The 21,709-nt window shown below is 42.7% G+C and overlaps 1 protein-coding gene across 1 annotated transcript in view; it reads left to right on the forward strand.

Moving 5' to 3' along the window:
- The window catches only part of MYZAP (myocardial zonula adherens protein), an 85,740-nt gene that overhangs the window by 50,857 nt on the left and 13,174 nt on the right, over positions 1 to 21,709 (forward strand). The window contains exon 11 of the mRNA XM_029950344.1: positions 13,248 to 13,331. Within this exon, the coding sequence (XP_029806204.1) occupies positions 13,248 to 13,331 (84 nt within the window). The remainder of the gene's footprint in view (positions 1 to 13,247; positions 13,332 to 21,709) is intronic.

Genomic DNA, 21,709 nt, shown 5'->3' on the forward strand with positions numbered 1-21,709 from the left:
GTTCAGCATACTATTCACTTCTTTATTTTGAAATCTTGGCTACGCTGTCTAAAATGTGAGGTTTTTAGAAGGCATCCGAAAGCTTACCACGTGGGTGAGACTTTTTGTTTCTCTGTGCACTATGGAATCATTGCAGGTTCATTTTATGACTGCGCTCATTAATATATTTGTGATACAAATTGTCCTTTCAAGAGAGAAGGTTCTTTTCTTAACAAATGTCATTGGATTCACTTTCGCTTTCTTGAGATTGTTTCTAATTGGCTAAAAATATTTCGCAGAGACCTGGGTGCCCACCTTCTGCCTGTAGAGTTTGTACGGCTGCACCGCCAGCTGCGGGATGTTTGTCACATCACAAGGCCATGCCTCCTAGACCGAACATTCCCACACGAATCCTCTACAGGGCATATTATTAGCATGATTGTATTTTTAAAACAATTTTTTAATTTTTTATGTTTTTATTTATTTTTGAGAGACAGAAACAGCATGAGCAGGGGAGGGTCAGAGAGAGAGGGAGACACAGAATCGGAAGCAGGCTCCAGGCTCTCAGCTAGCTGTCAGCACAGAGCATGATGCGGGGCTTGAACCCATGAACTGTGAGATCGTGACCTGAGCTGAAGCCGGACACTCAACCGACTGAGCCACCCAGGCACCCCATCGTGATTTTTTTTATTTTTTTAAATCACAGGAAGCTGAAACTTAAAAAAAAATAAGTAACTACTAGTCTCTCAGCAAATGATGATGGTGTTGGGGCCACAGCAAGATCTTTGGCTCCAAAATTCATTCTTTCGCTTGTTTTTTCTGCTTTTTTAAAAATTGAAAACAAGTTTAAAGATGGAAAATTATAGAGAATGCTAGAAACAAAGACCCATGTACTCCCCTCTAGACTCGACAGAAGGTTACCATTGTGGCAGATTTCAAGTTTCTTCCAAGTCATAGAAAACATTCCGGAGAATTGTCGTCTTATACCTTTGATCTTTTTCCTTCTTCTCTACTCACCCTCTTCAAAAGCAGTTTGTTCTCCAACCAGGCCATGTTTTGATGCTTTTACTACCTACATATGTATCTATTATCAGTATTTAGCCTCGCTTAGGTCTTTACAAATGTATGTACATTTTTACTTATAAGTAGATTTTATTGTATATATTATTCAACTTACTCTTTTCCTCAATTATGTTTTTGTTTCTGATGCTACAGATATATCTAAGTTATTTATTTTAACGGCTAATGTTTCATTGTATTAACGTATTGTAATGTGCCCTAGTGACACATAGCTTGTTTCCAAATTTCTCTTCTACAAACAGTGCTGAGCGCATCTCTTTGCTTCTGTATTTAGGGACATAGTTGGAGCCACTTGGTCCCCAGAGCGTGTGTACACCTCCACCCACCTGGGGAGTGGATTCCACGCATCCTCGCCACCTCTTGGCACTATCGGACCATAATTTTATCCAGTTGTGAAACAGTACCTTCTTTGTTTTAATTTGCTTCGGCCTGATACCACTCATCACTATGGGTGCGGCTGAGCATCTTCTCATTGGCTCGTTGACCATTCATTCAGGCTCTGCCTTTGCGAACTGGCCATTGGTATCCTTGGCTCCCTCTTCTCCTTGGCGGTCTTTCCTCCTGCTGATCTGTCGGAACTGTGGATACTGCCCACGGTGCTCATTTGTCAAGATGTGTTTGCATGCTATTGTCTTCTCCCAGTCAATGTTTTTGTTTGTTTCTTTATGGCATCTTGTAAGATGTACAAGTTTAAAATTTTTGTATACGTGTATCCGTCCTTTGGTGCTGTTTGTGTGTCTTGTCTGCCATAAGGTTATTTGTGTAATAGTTTTATTAAAGTTTTGTTTCTCATCTTTGTATTTAATTACAGCCTACCACATTCCTACCCTTTATCTTCTTACTCTTTTTCTACCCTTTATCTTCTTACTCTTTCTCTCTGTAGTGTGTATCATCCTATAATATATATACACTTCTCTATTTGGCTTACTTACTGTCTTTGTCCCTTCACTAGAATGTAAGCTCCATGAGGGCAGTGGTTTTTTCTGTTGAGTTCTTGACTGTACTCCTAACATCTGAAACAGTCACTGGCATATAGTAGGTGCTCAATAAATACTTGTTGAACAAATAAAGAATAATCCATGTGGAATTTATTTTTGTGTATATAGTGTGAACAGGGATCCATGTTTTTGTGTTTTTTGTGTTTTTGTTTGTTGTTCTCACTTGAAGCTTGTTTCTCTAACAACGCTCATTGAGTAGTTCATCTTTGCCTGACCAATTTTTTCATGATCTCTTTGTCACCCTGGACTTGTTTCCCTTGTGTCCCTGTCTTTAAATTTTCCTGTTCTCCTGCCTGATGGGTCAGTCAACACTTAAGAAGCGCCTTTTAGGAACCAAATGCAAATTCGGAGATGAGTTCTTGCCCTCAAAGGACTTTCTGGTTGACCCTAAAACTTGTTCAAACTCAAGGCAGAATAGGACAGTTATTAACCAGGGGTATGAGCTGTCTGCTGGTGACACAGAATCTGGAGACATTGGTGATCAAGTTCATAGGCTTTGAGTAAATTGAGTCTGGCTTTGCATCTTACTCCTTTCTTGATTTGGCTTTTTATCTTGAACAAATTACTACTTCTCCAACATTCAGTTTCCTTAACAATGCGTACAATCATACTAGTACCTGCTTCAGAGGCATGGTGTAGGCTTGACTGATGAAATGCATGCTAAGGGCTTACCACAGGGCCCTTCAATTTCACTAATGTGGATGTGGGTGCAGACGCCTTACGGAGGAGTGGTATTTGACCAGGTCTTGCAGGATGGATTGGATTTTTCTAGGCAGGGATTGAATGGGTGGAAAAGGATGTGACAGACAAAATATAGAATAAATAACAACAAAACAGAAAAAAAAACATGGAGACCAGAAAAATATAGGGTGAGTTCAGAGAGCTATTAATCTAGTTTGACCGGATTGCAGTGGGGAGTGGTAATGAAGAGGTCGGGCATGGGGCCGGGACCGGTTGTGGGAAAATACCCTGTGTTGCGCTGCTCCTGATTTCTCAGTTGTGCCCTTTGCCTGGTCGGATCTGACCACAGAGTGATGTCTCTGGCCAGAGGAGCTGGGTGAATAGGAGGGGAGAGAAGCAAGAGAAGGGCAGCTGGGAGGCTCCCAGGAAAACCCGGGCCAGTGCCGGTGAGGGTGGAGTCCAGGACCCTTGAGCTTTAGGGACATCTTAAAAACTATCATTGTTAAAGCACCAGCTGTACCGCTGGGCGCCTCCAGATGCATCATCTCACCACGTTAAACCAAGTCTCTCCATGGATATTCTGTTCCGTGCAGCGTCCGTTGTCCCTGATGCTGCATCTCGAGGCAAACGTGGGGGTGTGGACACTCAGAGTGCCCTCTTCCCCACCTCCCCATTCCACTTCCCTTCTCTAAAGTCAGAGGGGAAAAGAACAGCCTACAGGCTTAGGCCCCAGCACATGCTTTGTAAAGGAGGTGCCTGCCAGCGTTCTTCCCAGTCTTGCCTACGTTCCAGGACCCCGAGCTGGGGCGTCATCACAGGGAGGGTGGAAGCAAACCTCTGAACGTGACTGTGGGGAGAGAAGGAGGCAGGGCCTTGACCTCAGAGACATGTGGGTTTAGGTCTCAGCTCCCCCGGCATCCAGCTCCTGGGTGACCAGCTGTCGTGGTTTGCCCGGGGATGAGAAAGCTGCAGGCACGTGAGACTGCCTGGCCAGTCCCGGGTGAGCTGGTCACCCTCTCCAGCCCCCAGGTCTGACCCCTTCCCTCACCCCGTCTGTAGTCAGCAGGTGCATCCTGTCTCGGGGGTACAGAACATCTCTGGGTCTCTCCCTTTATTGCACTTGCTTGGGAGTTTCATTTTCTGCTTGGTGCCTGCCTTCCTCACTGGGACGTGTGGTCTGTGAGGGCGAAGATCTGGTCTCCCTAGCTGTGCTGCCAGAGTCTTAACTCTAAGCCTGACATAGAGGTGACCATAGGCGACTGCTGAGGGAATGATGGGTAATAAAACTCTAGGAACCTCAGTTTCCTCCTCCCTGGGGGATAACCACTCCCGGGGTTGTGAGAATAAGTGAACCCAGCAACAACCCTGGTACCCAGGACACCCCTGTGCCTTCCTTCCCCGCGGTCTGTTAGACCCCCTCAGATCAGAAAACCTAGTTGATTCATCCTTCCCTGATGTCTCTACAGCCGATCATGTTTAGGCACCCGGGAGAATCAGGGTGCTGTTCCTCTCCTGAAAGAGAAGTTGGGTTATCTTTACTGTAAGACAGAAATCAAGCCAAATTAGATTATTTAACCTCAGAAGCCAGTTTCGACTGATCCTTTTGAGTGGTAGAGTTCTATTATTATATATTACTTCAAACCTAATAGGAAAAAATTGATTAAAGTATGTGCCCTGTTCATATCTAGCCTGGCTGAATGCCACAAGACACATTAATTGGAAATGAATTTCTCCAAACCCAATCAAGCATCATGAAGATGAAAAATGTACCTTTTTTCCCTCCGTTCCGTCATTGATTTTTCATTTTCCCCACTCAGAGCTTCATTTAGCAATTTTTCAGTTTCGTTTGTTGTGGCCTTAATTCATTCCCTTCACTCCCCCCAAAATGAGATAATGCACCGTTTTCCTTGTCCTTTTTAAACGGTACTTTTATGTTGCATTAGTGTAGGGCAAAGTCTGATCTTGTCACATTTCCCTATGCTTTATTATTATCATTTTTTTTAGGAAAAGAGGATAACTTCATTATTTTTAAAATTCTGACTCTGGTGGTTTTTATTAAGGAGAATGCACTTAAAGACAATAACTATGAAATTACAGTGTTATAAGGCTTCTGAAATAGAATTAAGAGCAGTCATAGCAACCATGAAAAACCTTTTTGGAGGAAGAGTGTCAATTCTCATTTTTCATGGGGGGCAAGTACATGGACGTCAAGCATGATTCCTATTTTGCTAAAGGTGAGGAGGACCGTTATTTTCTAGATCACAGAGGGGAACATAAGTTTGGGTGGAAAACAAGGCCCTTCAGGACACGGAGAGGCAAAAGCACACTAAATCCAGGAGTGAGCTCTAGAAGATTCTTGGCTGTCTGCATGTTCCATGTCTGCCCTGGTTGGTTCACTGATCCCCTGGGCCTCTAAGGGGGGTTGAAAATGATAATGGGAATCTTCAAATTATTTTATTGTGAATTTTTCAAATACTCGAACAGCATAAATAGCCACGGAGAAGTCGACAAGGACTCATAATAAAGTATTCGGCTGCTTTGCTTTTACCTAGAATTCATAAGCCTGGTTGTCTCATTTTGATGAGAAGCTTTAAATGGCAGTTAGTCATCTTTGATAAGTTTTTCAGTGGGAAAATGAATTTTTTCTTCATGAACGTGGCTCAAAGCAGAAAGTCTTTTGAAATGAGGGTCCATGGGAAAGAGTAACAAATCGGAGTTGTTGGTGATAGAGGTTTTATTTATTAACGTGTGGTCAAGCTTCACAATACGTGTGTACACACACACAGCCCTCACAGCCTGAGGTGCCTGTGGACCTCCGCTGGTTACTCCTAAAATTAGAATGCAAACAAAGTTAAACAAATTTCCAAGAAAATAATTATATCATAAACTTAGTTTGGATTGAAAATCTAATTCTCTTTTCCTCACTGCATGTTAATGTGATTCAGTGTGAATATCGGTTTTAACATGCCTTCTAGTATTGCGCTCCTATTCGGTGTGTGCTTACGGTTTCATTTAAGGCATTTTCCAGATACACGTGTGTTGTCCTTTGCCAGCTGGTAAAACACCACACCTTGTGGCACAGTTTCTTAAAAAAACATTCCAAGCGCTGTGTACTATTTAATACGTATTTGCTGCTGCATTTTCTTACATTCATTAATTTCTCTTTTCATCCACAGCCTCAATAGTGAGTTATGTTTCGTGAGTTTTGCACAATCAGGTACTATTCACATAATTCTAACCATAGGGTTGTATTGTATTCTGACATTAACACGAAATGACCTGGGACCTGCGTGCGAGTCACTAATGGGGAAAAAAAATTCCGGAAGCTAAGAAGCCTCATAACTTTCAGGGTTGCTCTGAAATCCATAATGGGATCTTACTAAAATTTGTACAGTTTCACTTTGTTCTGGTTGACACACAAGCTTTTTTGAAAGAAATCGGGAGGAGCCCTTTCACTACAGCAGTCTGTTTCCAAAAGCAGGTTATAAAAATGTGTGGATTGACAGCGGTGATTGCATCTTCTAAGAGAACAGTTCTTTGATATAAGATCGTTGATACAGTAAACACATGTCCCCTGTGGGTGTGCTGTCTAGTGTGAGAGAGAGATGTTGACAGAGGACGGTAGCAGCAGCGAGGCGTTGGCATGGGGGTTGTTCAGAGCCCTGAGGTAGAACAGAAGAGGGCGACAGGAAGCCAGCCTGGAAGATTTGGGGACTGCTGCTCTGGGAGGTGACTAGTGAGCATGTATGTTGTGACAGCAGCAGATCTCCGAGTAGAGAGGGGGATGGAGGGTGGGAATGCGTGCTTGGTGGAGGCACCCGCTTGTGCAAAGGCCCAGAGGCAGGACCACTGTATGTCCATGGAGTGCTCAGAGGATGGAGTGGCTTGAACATCGGGTTCATCTGGACAGAACACGCATGAAAGGACATGGGGGGGGGGTATTGGGGGGACCATGGCAGAAGGGCCTCATATCCACGCTAGGGGTTTGAATGTCCGAAGCTTGGGAGGGTTTTTAAGTAGGACTGATACATTCGGCATCTCTGGGGGTAGGCCTAGAAGTCAGTATTTTGTAAAAGCTCCCCCCAGGTGATTCCATTGTGCGGCCGTGGCTTAAGAGGGATTGCTTAGCTCGGAATCACCTATGGAGGTAACTCAGTGGTGGCAGATGTGAAGAAAAGCCATTATCAGTCCTAAGAAAGTAGAGGATGCCCACCTCCCCAAGACATACCACTTTATTTATTTATTTAATAACTTATTGTCAAATTGGTTTCCATACAACACCCAGTGCTCTTCCTCACAAGTGCCCTTCTCCATCACCACCACCCTCTTTTCCCCTTCCCCCTTCCCCTACAACCCTCAGTTCATTTTCAGTTTTCAATAGTCTCTCAGGTTTTGCATCCCTCTCTCTCCCCAACTCTTTCCCCCTTCCCCTCCCCCTGGTCCTCCATTAGGTTTCTCCTGTTTTCCTGTTAGACCTAGGAGTGCAAACATATGGTATCTGTCCTTCTCTGCCTGACTTATTTCGCTTAGCATGACACCCTCGAGGTCCGTCCACTTTCTTACAAATGGCCAGATTTCATTCTTTCTCATTGCCATGTAATAAGACATACCACTTTAAATATCTGACTGGCTGTAGTCTTAAGAGACCTAGCATCCCACATGATCATTAGGCTGCAAGACATATATTCAGCTTGAGTTACAAAGCAACGTGCATATCAAGACAAAAATAGGAAAAAAAATTCTATTAACATTAGTTAAGAGATTCTAGATTTTACAAGATGGGTTTCTTCTTTTGTTGTGGAAGGGGGTCCGCTATTTGATATGGAAATTTAACAGTTGTGACAAGATTATGTTCTTAAGTAAAATGGATGAGGTTTGGAAAGTAGGTGCTTCTGATTTCTCTTTTCCTAATGCCTTGATTTGAGCCTGGTAGTTTGGTCATTTACCACCACCTGGTGACAGCTAGATCTAAACACAGCTTCACGAAGAATCCACGAACCTCTTCAAGGTCAGATTTACCCATTTGAATGTTATCAAAAAGAGCAAAGGTTGCAGGCCAGCTGCATGGTACCCTAGATTTTGGAGAGGCCCTGATTTGGCAGGTGCTTTTAGGATACATCCACCTCGGTTCATCAGGGCCTCCAAGACTTTGTTCCAGACCCTTTTGCCCCGGACGTCTAAGGGATGGATTGTTGAGGGGTAGATGCATCGAGCCCCTGATTCATTCACTTGTTGTCTGGGAATATAAAGATGCCCAAGGTCTTTACTCTCAAGAAGCTCACAGTCTAGGGAGGGAGAAATACTAGTAATAATACAGCAGTAGCTAACTGTTGAGTGTTTCTCACGTGCTGGGTTCTATAGGAGACAACGCTGGAAGGTGCTTTGATGTTGGCAGTCATAAATAACACCGTTTCCCACACAAATGCGTGGTTTAGGGATGGCCCCTCACAATGGAGATCTCCTGGGAGGACATGGGGTGTGCTCCAGGGACAGACCAGGGGAGACTGGGACTCAAGGTTGGCTCTCCATGTAGGGCATGAGGGGCATCCAAGTGCTGTTTGCCGGCTCCGGTGTCCTTTTTCTCTAATCTGAACAAGTCTACCCTGGTCACGGAATATACCATACAAGATGCCTCTGTAAGGAATGGTCAAGGATAAAAGTATTCACTTAGCACAAGGGCACGACTGCTTCTGGAAGCTTCAGTTGCTGAGAAAGGCAAGCCTTGGGGCAGACCCTTCCCACAGGGTTCTGTTTCTCCCGAAGGAGGTGCCTCTTTTGCTCCAGCTTCAGCCCTCTGTCCTCTTAGAACGCCCAGGAGTCACCACCCACACCGGCCCCTGGGTGACAGCTCTGCCCCTTAGCTACTCCTTTTTCAAAATGAAAATCCTGTCCGTATTTTCCTGGGAACTGTTCATCAGGGCACCTTTCAACCCTGGCTTCCTTAGACTCACAAACCGGTCTGATTACTTCAGAGATAGTGAGACAAATCTATTTGAAGTCCCTTTTGATGGTATTTGATGAAATTTACCCCAGCCTCCTTGGAACGTTGTAGCTAATTTCAGTATCCATTTTGTTTATCACTTAAAACTTTTTAAAAAAGTTTTTAATTTATTTTTGAGAGACAGCGTGAGCAGGGGAGGGTCAGAGAGAGAGGGAGATACAGAATCCAAGGCAGGCTCCAGGCTCTGAGCTAGGCGTCAGCACAGAGCGGGACATGGGGCTCGAACCCACAAACTATGAGATCACGCCCTGAGCCGAAGTTGGATGCGCAACTGACTGAGCCACCCAGGTGCCCCTGTTTATCATTTAAAGAACCAAAGTCAATTAAAAAAAAAAATCTTAATACCATAGGAAGGAATGAAAAAGGAACACTGTAAGGATGGTTTTTGAAAACTATTCCTACAAATATTGAAGGACATTTAAAGAAACGCCTCTCTTTTTGCACATAATCCTACCCGAACTCAGAATTATTCATTTTATTTAACTCCTGGCTTTTACCTTCAACCGTTGTGAAACTTTTTTAACCCCCCAAGGCTTTTCGTAAACATGTTTTGCAACATATTTGTTTGTAGTGTCTGTAATATATTCTATCAAATTGATATTCCATAATGTATTACCCAGTCCCTTAGTGCTAGACATTAAGGCTATTTCCATTTTCTATTATAAATAATAGGAGCAAGGACATCTTTGTATATACAGCTTTTTTCCTATGTCTAACTGATATCCTTAGGATAAATTCCCAGGAGTGGGATTAGTGGGTCAAAGGGGATGAACAGCTTTATGGCTCTTAATATTTATTGCTAAATTGCCTGAAGGGTCATTCTAATTTACAATGCCACCTGCAACACATGAGGGAAGCTGTCCCTCCCAGCCCTTTTAGCACGGAGTTCTTTAGCCAGTGGTTTGGGGCAAATTTAAACATTATTAAAGGGTAACTTATCACTGTTTTTAATTGGTAATTTCTTTAATTATTTGTCAACATTGGATGGTTTTTCTTAAATGCGTTTCTTACTATATTTTATATTGCTTACTTTTTATATTGGAGTGTATATTTTGACACTAGGTGGAATTTAAAATATTTTATTGTGGAAATGTCAAATGTACTCAGGACAGAGAGACTAATCAATGAACCCCGCCCCCCGCCCCCCGCTCATTACCAGATTCAACAAATAGCAAATTGGCTCTATTTGCCTTACTTGCCTCTTCTTTTCCTCTTTTTTTCCCTTTGTGCAGTTATTTTAAACCAAATCCCAGACATTCTGCTTGTGTTTCCTACAGTCTTCACTATACATCTCTGAAACATATGGACTTTTTCTTATATAATCGTAAGACCTTGTTGCGTCTAACAAAATTAATGATAGTTCCTTGGTATTATTTAGTACCAGACCGTCCTAAAGTTTTCTGAAATGTCTAACATGTCCTTTTCACTGTTGCTTTGTTTCAGTCCAGAGAAGGTCCGTTATATTGATGGCGGTGCTTCTAACATCTTTTAATCTAGAGCATGCTTCTCCCTGTGCACCCTCCTCCCCCTGCACATCTCCCCCACCCAGGGACCCTGCAGGAACTGAGTCCGCTGTCCCCATGTGATAGATTCAACTTCTGTTTATTAGCTCTGGCAGCTCGGTGAGATTCGGTTTTAACTTTCCTGTGGGGGTAAGCGAGAGTACTTGGTGTCCTTGCGCGATTTACCCGTGTCTCTTCAGCGCGCTGTGGGCACCGTCCCGCTTTGGGTGATGATGCTGAGGCGGATTGTGGTTTCAGATGGCGACAGCCCAAGGCACAGTCGTAGGTTCCTCCTCAGCTGTGCCCCGATCATTTCATCTATTAATGCTGGTTGCTTGAGTGTGTTATTCCCTAGGGATTGCAGAATGGTGATTTTCTGAATCTGTCATTCTTTCCCATTAACTGGAGTTCTTCTGAAAAGCAAAACTTTCCCCCCTTATCACGTAGGACTTTTTAGTAATCTCAAAATGCAGTTTATGCAAGAAAGGCAGGATTAATGCCTTATTCTTTCTCCAAATTGCCAATTTTCTTTTTTTTTTTTAATGCTTATTTATTTTTGAGAGAGAGACCGTGCAAGCAGGAGAGGGACAGAGAGAGGGGGAGACAGAGAATCCAAAGGAGGCTGAATGCTATCATGCATATAGCCTGACGTGGGGCTTGAACTCACATACCATGAGAGCATGACTTGAGCCGAAGTCGGACACTTAACCGCCTGAGCCACCCAAGCACCCCAAATTGCCAGCTTTCTAAGTAAGGAGTTGGTTCCCTTCTTATTCCCAGTGGTGTCCAATGAGTCACTGTTGCTGTTGGTTTTTGTTTTTGAAGAGTCATTAAGTAGTCAGGGTCTTACAAACATGTGTGTTTCATGCATTTTACTTAATTACATTCATGACTGTTTTTGATGCTCACGTCCCATCCTTGGCCCAAAGGAGACCCTTCATGTATTTGTTTTCAGGCATAACAAGGTGTCTTGGTTTTATCTAGCATATTTTCATGCCTGGAAGTGAGCTGTTCCTCCAAGATGACTTGTGTTTTTTTGGTGAGGGATGGTATTTAGATGCCACAATCTGGATATATTCTGTGCTTGTTGTTATTTCTAAGTTTTCTCAGCAGAGTTAGGAACTGCATATTTAACAAATGAAGATAAAACACTGAGTTCATACTGATATTTTCCTTTCAAATTTAACTCAACTTTTTTTAGTTCTTTGCTCTCACATTTATTTCTCTCTCTTACACGAAAAACCTTGGTTCCAAACACTATTATACTATAATATTTCAAATAGTTTCAAAACAATAGTACCAATAATTATTACCAACAATTTTCCTAGTGAATAAGAGATTTTTTTGCAGTTCTGTTTATGTTTAGAATACATTCCACTAAAAACAGTCAAATTAGCTTATTCTAATAACTCTTGGGTTCTTTTCACCAATTTGATATACAGTTAAGTTCTTTTATTTCAATATGGTTTCAAGTTTTAGGATTTGCTCCCCCCCCCTTTTTGGTTTTGTTTAATTTTTGAATCTGTACAATGCGCTTTCAAAACTAAACGTAGGTAAGAAGGTGTTACCAAAAACCTTCTATCTCCTCTGAGTTCCTACCTCTCCCTATTGGCAGCTCTTTCTTAATAAATTATGGCCTCTTTTATCTTTGCAGAATTTCTTTTTTGCAAATATATATGCATTCATATGTCCTCATATATTCCTTCTAACGTGCCATATCTGTTCTAGAAATCTTCATAGCCATCCGTTGTCATGGTGAATCGTGAGTTCTTTAACCCGCTACTTACTGCTTGATGGAGTTAGGTTTTCTCTGTGTCTGTTAAAAATCAAAACTCCTTTGTCCAGGTCATTTTATATTTTGGCCAGTGTGTCTTTGGGGACCTCTTTCTAGAAATGGGATTGCTGGGTTGAAGGGCAATGTGATTATACTGTTGTCTTTTTCTAGCTCCTGCTAGATTCACTTCTAAAGGAATTGTGTCATTTTGCATGGAGAAGGATTTTTAAAAAAAAAGATCTTGCAAATGCTCAAATTCAGTTTACAGTTAGAAAGTTAGTGTGTTCTTTAAAATCTCAAGTTACTGATTTAACCTCCACCATTTCCCCCTAATGTCTATGCCACAACCTGGTACAGAGCACCTGGTTCCTGCCCCCCATCGCCCCACTTTTTTTTAAAGTTTATTTATTTATTTTTAAAGTGGGGAGGAGCAGAGAGGAGAGACAGAATCCCAAGCAGCCTCCACGCCATCAGTGCACAGCCCATTCATTGCAGGATTCATACTCACTCAACTGTGAGATCGTAACCTGAGCTGAGATCAAGAGTTGGGTGCTTAAATGACTGTGCCACCCAGGTGCCCCCGGGCCCGGCTTTTAGGGCATCCATGGTTTGTCAATGGAACATGACATGAATGAAAAGCAGAGCTGGAGTAGCTGAAGATAGACTGTGTTGTAAAAAACAGAGGTGAAAGCCCAGCTCAAGTCTCTGTCTGTGGGAAGCCTTCCCCGCTTACCGCAGGCCCCGTGAGTCCTTGAGCCTCTCAACTCCATTTGTACCTTTAGTGACAGTGACCCTCTTTCCATACCCAAACTTTTGAGCCCTGGTTGGACAGATAGGAATGTACTAACAGGATAACAGAGCTGAATGTTTGAAATGTGGGCTGCCTCACGAATTTAAGCTGAATACTTAGTTTCTACAGAGTTGTGTTTGCATTTCCCAAAGCATGCTCTCTGGAGCATAAGTGGGATGTTACATGGGTTACACAGCAAAATCAGGGTGGAAATGTCAGGAGACGTGACTCCAAAATCGCATGTGCTGTCCCATGCTTTCGTGGCCACAGAGCCCTCTTTCCCGGGAGCGTCCCGTGGTCACACTGTCCCATGAAACACAGAGAACCAACATGTGGGCTCTGTTTAAAGGAGAAGCAAAGCTGTCCCTGCTAGTAGATGAGTTTGTGTTTGTACAATCGTGTATTTTTTTTACTAACAATTTTTAACTTTTTTTCTTTCTAGATTGAATCATTAAAGAAAAAGGTGCAGCAGAAACAGCTTTTAATATTGCAGCTTTTAGAAAAGATATCTTTCTTAGAAGGAGAGGTAAGAAGCTATGTTTCTTTAAGCTGGTGTCTTCCCTACCATTAAATTTTATGTTGCTGAGCCTACCACCGACACTTAATTAAAAATATGGCTATTTCCTGGCCTTATAAAATTGATTGAAGGTTAACTGCCAGCACTGAAAACGAGGTTCTGACAGCTAGTTTTTCTTTACCACCTGACTCTCCTCATTCCAGCTTGCTGTGCTGACCCCTGCCTTTTGGGTCTCATTTTTCTTTTTCAAGAATTTCTTAGCGAGTCAGATAAGCTGCTGAACAACACTGATAATTTCCCACGTTTATGTAGGGCTTCATACTTTTGTGAAATATTTTTCATGCACATTCCTCACATGGTTCTTTCAGTGACTCTAAGAAAGGCAAGACAAGGATCATTATCTTTCTATTAACGAATGTTTTAAAAGGAGGCACAGAGAAGGCAGGTGGCTTTGCTCCAGGTCACCCAGCTTAGTTACTGCCGGAGCCAGGCTGAGAGACAGCTTCCTAACCAGCACTCTGCAGTGACATTGTATCAGGCTTAGAGGTGACTTAACTTCACCTGAAACTTTCACGATATTTAGTCTTTCTGACGAAAAAGTCACTTTGGAGATTTGGTGTAGGTTCCAGAAAAGGAAATTATGGAGTTGGAAGAACCTGAAGAGCTTAGGTATTAATAAAAGTAGAAGCCAAAATCTATTTGCTCTGCAGGCTCTTTATTAAGAGCTTGGCACTGAGCCTCGCCCTTCTGAGCCTCATGAATCTCTCCTTGTCTGTGCTCAACGTAGCTCTTCCCCAGGGAGAGCCCGGGAGAGAATGATGAAGTGAGCAAACAGGAAAGAAACGGCGTTTATTAAGCACCTGCTATCGTTGGATGTTGTTAATTGCCTTCCACATTCTTGTAGAACTTAGGAGGTTAAGAGTGGAATCGGACTTGCCCAGGTTGGAACCCTAGATCTGCCTCTTAGGAGCTGGGTGACCCTGGGGAAGTTTCTTAGAATTAGAACTTGAGAATGGTTAATTGTACCGACGTGTGTGTGGCCGTGTGGTGAGGATGCATAGAAAATGCCTGGCATGTTTATTAAGAGGCATTTCTTATGAATTAGATTATACTTCTCCCAGTTTATAGCTGGGAACCTGAGGTTCAGGGGCATTAAGGGGCCTGTCCAAGGTGATAGTAGAAATGGGTAAGCCTGAATTCAAAGCCTGAGCTTTTCACTGCTGTGCTTGTAGGAGGGACAAACTGGGTTTTCGTTTATTCGGTTTCGGGAGCTGCCTATAAAAGTCATGACCAGAAGGCCCTCATGGTCCACAAGGACCTGGTAGCAGGTTCAAGTCCAAGGAGTCTCAGTGTCCTGACAGCTGAGTAAATGGGTTTTTGCCCTGTCCCCCTCCTGCCTTCCCCTCCACATCCTTACAGATGGACATTTCTGAGATGGCCCTGTGAAGTCCCTGCTCCCTGTGGGAGGACTTCTCACTGCCCCAGTGAGGTCAGCGAGCAAGGGCCCTGGCGCAAGCCCATGGGTCCACAGAGAGGGTGGTTCCAGGAGAGTGGAAGGCGAAGCGGACAGGAGGCACAGCAGGTCCCCAAGGCAGCGCCCACCAGCCCTCCCTTTCCCGTGGCCGTGCCACACAGTCCAGCTCTACTCGTAGGTGACAGAATGTCATGGGGAGGTTATGTGGAGAGAGGGGCTGAGCACATGTGTGTGCTTAATGCTTCATTTCTTCTTCTCTTGAGAGACCCTGAGAGTGGGTCTTAGTCCACATAGTTTATTTGGCAGGTGATCCCAGGAAGCGCCGGTGAGGAGGGGAGAACTGAGTCAGGGAAAGGTTGAAAGCCGATAGTGGGTGCCTTGCCGAGGACATTGCCACCGTGAGCGGCTGCAACTCACTGTCCTTAGGGGTCTCTAGGAAGCGCTGCACACTGGCCTGAGTTGTCCTTACCAAAAGGTCAGAAAGCTGGGCATTTAGCCACTAACTCCCGTCAGCCGCTGGTTGAGGCCCGCTCCTGGGGGAGCAGGGGGACCAGTTGTGGCCTGTCCCAGCACAGCCACCTGGACTACGGTGGTTAGACAAAGCCCCCTGGAAGAGAGTCACGAGTGGCCTGTCAGGAAATGGATATGAGTGGGGCAAGGAGTGTCTGCTGTGTATATCCAATGAGCAAGACTTTGAGAACTGTTTTCCATGAGCATTTAAACACTAGTGATAAATTTGTTTGACTCAATTCCCATAAACTATTTAAATTCCACTCTAAATGTAGTACAGCTGATTCCTTTTGATTACTTCCTACATGCACTTAAACAGAAGATCACACACATATGCGTGCACGCGCGCACACACACAGTAAGTTACACAATGATAAGATTAATAATACATTTCCACTTGAACTTATTCTAAAATAGTAAACATCTTGGGCTTAAGTTTATTTCTTCATTGTTTGTTTTTTTTTTTTTTTAATCTTCCCAAGGCTATTGTTGTACTGATTTCAAAGTTTTCTTAGAGTTAACATTATTGTAGCACTTTCCAGACAGGTGCAGGGATCTTTCAGCTCTGAAGGAGACAGAATAGGTCTTCTGAGTAGCTCTAAGGGTAGAGGGTGTGGATTCTGGGGTGCGCACATAGGATGAGGTGACTTCAAGGTGATTCAAAGTCAGGACCCCTTATCATCATGATGCATGGACCTAGTTTTTAGAACTATTAAAAACTCATATATTCCTTAATAGTTTACCATGCTTTTCTGGGCCAGGTAGAGATTTCACCTACTAGGAGGTAAGAGAGTTGAGTTGAGAACTTGGTTTTCCTCTTTAGGCTGTTTGACTAGTTTATCCCATTACAAACACACTGTTGACTGTTGGTTCCTTACTAATTGTGTGTGACACTAACGGCAGTGATCTCTGCCCCTCTTTCCCCCTGGTTGTTACATGATTACCAACGCCAAGCAGTCCGTCCGTGTGCCCTAAGGTCCTGGGATGACCTGACCTAACAGTTTCTTTTCTTATTAAAAAAAATTTTTTTTTTAATGTTTAATATCAGACACTGCTGATATTCATTTCCTGACAGGCCACTTTATTTTTGAGTAAGAGAGCATGAGCAGGGAGGGGCAGAGAGAGACACCGAATCCAAAACAGGCTATGGGCTCTGAGCTGTCAGCCCAGAGCCTGACTTGGGGCTCAAACTCACGAACTACGAGATCATGACTTGAGCAGAAGGCAGACACTTAACTGCCTGAGCCACCCAGGCGCCCCCAGTTTCTTTTGTTATTATTTCTTACCTGATACAGAAGTTTTATAAACAAACATATAATACTTGATAAAAGAAATTATATCACCTTATATGTTAATACTTTCTAGTTTTAAGAATCAATACAAATAACTACATTGCTTATTATAGTCACCTTTCTTTTCTGTTAAAACCATCTTTGTGTACACTTGATATTAATGTTCCCTCTAAGACAGTTGTGAACACAAGGCATTTCTCAGACTCACTATGTTTCCATCATAATAATTTCCTTCTCGTTGGCCTTTTTTGATGCCCGAATTGTCACAACTCAGGGCCAGTTCTCTTACATTAACTTCTTTGCCCATGTAGCATGGTTCGTGACGCTTTTGGGTTCAGTATTGCTATCTTTATTTTTGTCCTGTTTCAAGATAGGTTATTGGCTCATCTCTGAGGAGCCCTGGTTCATGTCAGTGGAGAATTATACTGAAAACTACCTGGTCATGGCCAAAGCTCTCTGCCTAGTGTTAGGCCGGTTTTAGTAGTGACAGAATTGTGTCTTTTTAAAGATAATTGTGTATTTTTTAAAAAAAAGAAATAGGTCTTTTTAAGATGATGAAGTCCCACTGACATTTTTCAAGTTTAATGATACTGCTTTGCAATGCAGGGTTCTGTTGGCCCTAAGGATTTCTATGATAGAACAGGCCAACAACGCCAGCAATTTTTATGTCACGCTTTCCATCCTCTGCTTTAAACCATAATGATGCCAAAGGCGGTGTTTCAGATACCTTGGGAAAGCTTTGGTAGACAAATCTGGTAATGTCTTATATTCTATCTTGTTACTAAAGTAGCTACCTGTTAATAAGGGCCTAGACGCAGATTCTGAAGCGAGGCTGCCTGAGTTCAAATCCCTGCTCTGCCACTTAACTAGTTACGTGATCTGGGGTGAGTTAACTCGTCTGGGCCTTGGTTTGCTCCTCTGTAAAAGAGAGTCTTCTCTTTACCTTGGTGTCTTCTCCATGGAGTTGTTAAAGATTAAATTAGTAGTGATTAGAAAAGTACATGGCTCATAGTAAATGCCATGTGTTTACTGCTTCTCCAGCTGTGTGGGTCCCAGGGTCTCCTTTTATGTATGTATTTCCTTCTGTTCTTCCTCCTCCCCACCTTCTTTTTAAATATTTTTTTCTGTTTTTAAAAGTATTTATTTTGAGAGAGAAAGTATGAGTGGGGGAGAGGCGGGGGGGGGGGGGGGGTGGTGCAAGGGGGAGAGAGAATCCCAAGCCGGCTCTGTGCTGTCAGCACATGGCTCAAACCCACAAACCTGTGAGATCATGACCTGAGCCGAAGTCTGACTCTTAACCTATGAGCCCCCTAGGCACCACACATTATTTTTTAGAATAGAGAATGTGGATCGTTTCGGTCTCTGAATTCATCATTTGTACTTATTAATGCTTATACTCATTGGATTCTGAACCCCCACCTCCACCAGATCCCTAAAAGTTTGTTCTATCAACCAATTCAGAATCTCCCTGGTACAAAAATGTGTCCATTCTTTTTCCCCTTTCTTTTTTTCCAAGCAATATATTTTTTTATGTGCCTACCTCTTGAAGAAGGACTATCCCATCCTCTATTTCTGATACAGAAAATGTTATTAAAATAAAATTATAAGCATATGCCTCCATAAGGTTGATAAACTTTCTGAAACTGAACAGATTCCATGCCGTTCTCCTTTGCTGCAAATCCTGAACCTACAGCTAAATTAAAAGGTAAGAGGAAAGGAGTCACATGTCTTGGTTTTGTCCATCCCGCATTTAATGCATCCATAAACCTCTCGGCGTGTCTGTTGTGCATTCCTGGGACTATTAGTAATTTTCCAGTGTAGCAGTGGGGCGGCCCCACCAGGCACCGGGGCTTGGCGTCCGCACTTTATTGGACATGCGTTCCTGTTTAGTGAGTGCTGTGGCTCCGACCCACCCTCCCCCAGGCCTGAGGGAACCGGGGGAGGTAGCAGCTGCCATACGCTTGTGACCTCATTTCCAAAAAATGCACAAGGTGCTGCACCGGGTCCTTCCTTCCTGGAAGGCGCACAGCCCGTGAGCTGCATTTCCCATCTGAACACAAGGGGGAGGTGTGTGAAAGCAGGACGGCCCGCAGCAGTCTTCTCGGGAGCACACGCCAGGCAGTACGGAGGCTGCTGTCCCCAGGTTCACTTGAGGGAGAGTCGGAGGAATGAGAGCGGAGTCTTTTGCCTGTACTGAGTCCTAGCAGATTGCTGTTTTAAGTTTTTTTCTTAATCTGTCCTTCTTTCTCTAACTTCCCTCCTACTGATGGCTCCCACCTTTTTTTTCTTGTCACGTGTTCATTTACATAAACTGCATCTACGTAAAGTCGGAACTAGGCTAATTGTGGTGGTCACTTCACAGTATATACAAATAGTGAATCATGGGGTACCTTCGGTGGCTGAGTCGGTTAAGTGCCCAACTTGGACTCAGGTCCTGATCCCATGGTGTGTGGGTTCCAGCCCTGTGCCAGGCTCTGTGCTGACAGCTCAGAGCCTGGAGCTTGCTTTTTGGATTCTGTGTCTCCCTCTCTCTCTGCCCTTCCCCCAATTGCTCCCTGGGTCTGTCTCACTCTCTCTCAAAAATAAACATGAAAAAAATAGTGACTCATTATGTTGTACCCCTGAAACTGTTATGTGATGTTATACCTAAAAAAACCTAAAGGTATAATCCAATGACTTTTGATAGTTGTATATACCTGTGAAACTGCCACCACAATCTAGATACAAAACATTTCCATCACTTCCGGAAGACTCCCTGGGTCCCTTTTCAGTCCCTCTCCCCATTCATCACCCCCTCCCCCCTGCAGGCAGCCAGTGGTTTTTTTTTTTTTTTTTTTTTTGTTTTGGTGGGAGGGTCACTTTATCACTTTCTGTCACTGTGAACTTGTCTGCATTTTCGGTAAGTGACATCATGTGGTAGGAACTCTCACTGACGTGGTGTTTGCTGTAGATTCCTTTCTGTTGCAGCATGGCATTCCCTTGTATTTATCTGCTCATCTGTTGATGCACGCTGGAATGGTTTGCTGTTGGGGGCTCTGGGGAATGAGGCTGTGATGGGAATTACCGTACACGCCGGCATGTGGACATAGGTTTTCACTCCTGGTGGTAAAGTCCTAGTAGTGGGATGTATTGTAGAAGAGTTTAAAAACGGTGTGCTTTTTGTGTGCTCAGACATCTTTGCCTACTACAGGGTCACAGAGATTTTCTCCTGGGATTTCCCCTAAGTATTTTATAGTTTGTGCTTTTTAAATTATGGCTGTGATCCACTTGGAGTAAATTTTCGTGTTGGGATTGAAGTAGTAGTATATCCCCGCCCACATAGATAGCCAGTTACTTCCAATGAGCATCCCTTTAATTCCTGTTGATGATTTGTCTGCCACCCTCCCCCACTCTGATTAGTCTAGCTCGGGGATGCTCAGTTTTGTTGGTTTTCAAAACCTTGAACAGCTCTTGGCTTTGTTGATAGTCTCTGTGGTCTCTTTTCCATCAGAGTGAGTATTGCTCTAATATTCATTATTCCTTTCCTTCTAATTATTTTGGTGTTACTTTGCTCTTTTTCTAGCTCCTTTAGAGGGCATTAGGCCACTGATTTTAGAGCTTTCTTCTTTTTAAAAATTTTTATTTTGAGGGAGAGAGAATCCGAAGCTAGTGGGGCTAGAACTCCTGAACCATGAGATCCAATGACCTGAGCCAAGGTCAAATGCTTGACTGACTGAGCCACCCACGTGGCCCAAGCTTCTTTTTTAATATCAGGAGCTATCATGTCCCTGCATGCTCTGCTTTAGCTCAGCGGCACCCCTCAACTTTGCTACGATGTATTTTCATTATCATCCAGTTTGAAATATTTTCTAATTTCCTTTGAGATTCTTCTTTGACTCATGGATTACTTGGAAGTATGTTTAACCTGCAAATACCTCAGGCTTTCTTAGATAGTATATTGTTTTTTATTTCTAATTTAAGTGTTATGGTCAGAGAACATACTTTTTATGGTCTTAACTCTTAAATGTATTGAGACTTGTTTTATGGCTCAGCACATGGTATCTCTTGGTTTGTGTAAAAATAGGTATTCTGCCGTTTTTGTGTTCTGTAAATATCAGATGTAGGTGGGTGATACTGTTATGTTCTTATTTTTAATTGTTCTATCAATTGCTGAGAGAAGGGTGTTAAAATCCATCACTATGGATCACTTAGTTTTAACTCATGCATGTCTGTATTTAATATGGATCTCTTGTAGACAGAATATATCCAAAAGCAGAATTTATGTACTAATAGTCTTTTACTGTACTGTGTAGTCCACTGGCTTTTAATAATTGATAGGATTGGATTTAGATCTATCATCTTATTTTTATTTATTCTCTCTGGTTTGTTATGTCTCTTCTTATGAATTAATTGTGTGGGGTGTGCTGAGATTCTTGAATTTGTAAATTTAGGTCTTTCCCCAAATTTTGGAAATTTTGAGCCGTTACTACATTGACTGTTCTCCTGCTTCCAGAGGTAATATTGTTCTACTTCATGTGAAATGTAGAACTCTTGTGATGATACACGTCTATGTCTCCTCCCCGTTATAATTATAGGTACTCTATCTGCACACGGTATAAACCCAAATGCATTCATTTTAATTTTTGCTTTAATAGTCATTTAATAGTCTGTATTATATATAATACAATAGTATTTTAGAGAAATTGAGATAAATGAATGACTTCATTTTAAACTATTTAGTTTTTGCTTTGTCTATAACATAATATTTAAGTCTTATTATATATAGTATGTAATCTAATACTGTTTCAGAGAAATTGAGACAATAGTCCTTCATATTTACTCAGACAGTATCTATTTCTGATATTTTTCATTTATTCCTGAAAATCTTTCTCTGGTATCATCTCTCTTCAGCTCAAAGACCTTTTATTTAGCATTTTGTCTAGTATTGCTCATATAGGAACAAATTGTTAATTTTCGTTTATCTGAACGTAAGCTCTTTATTTGGCTTTCGTTATTGAATTAGAGTGTTCCAGGGTGACAGTTTTAGTGCTGTCTTCTGGCTTCCATCGTTTTTGATGAGTACTGTTCCCCTAAAGCAAGAGACTATAGATGTTGGCGAGGGTGTGGAGAGA

This window comes from Suricata suricatta, chromosome 9 (assembly GCF_006229205.1).
Source record: "Suricata suricatta isolate VVHF042 chromosome 9, meerkat_22Aug2017_6uvM2_HiC, whole genome shotgun sequence".
NCBI lineage: Eukaryota > Metazoa > Chordata > Mammalia > Carnivora > Herpestidae > Suricata > Suricata suricatta.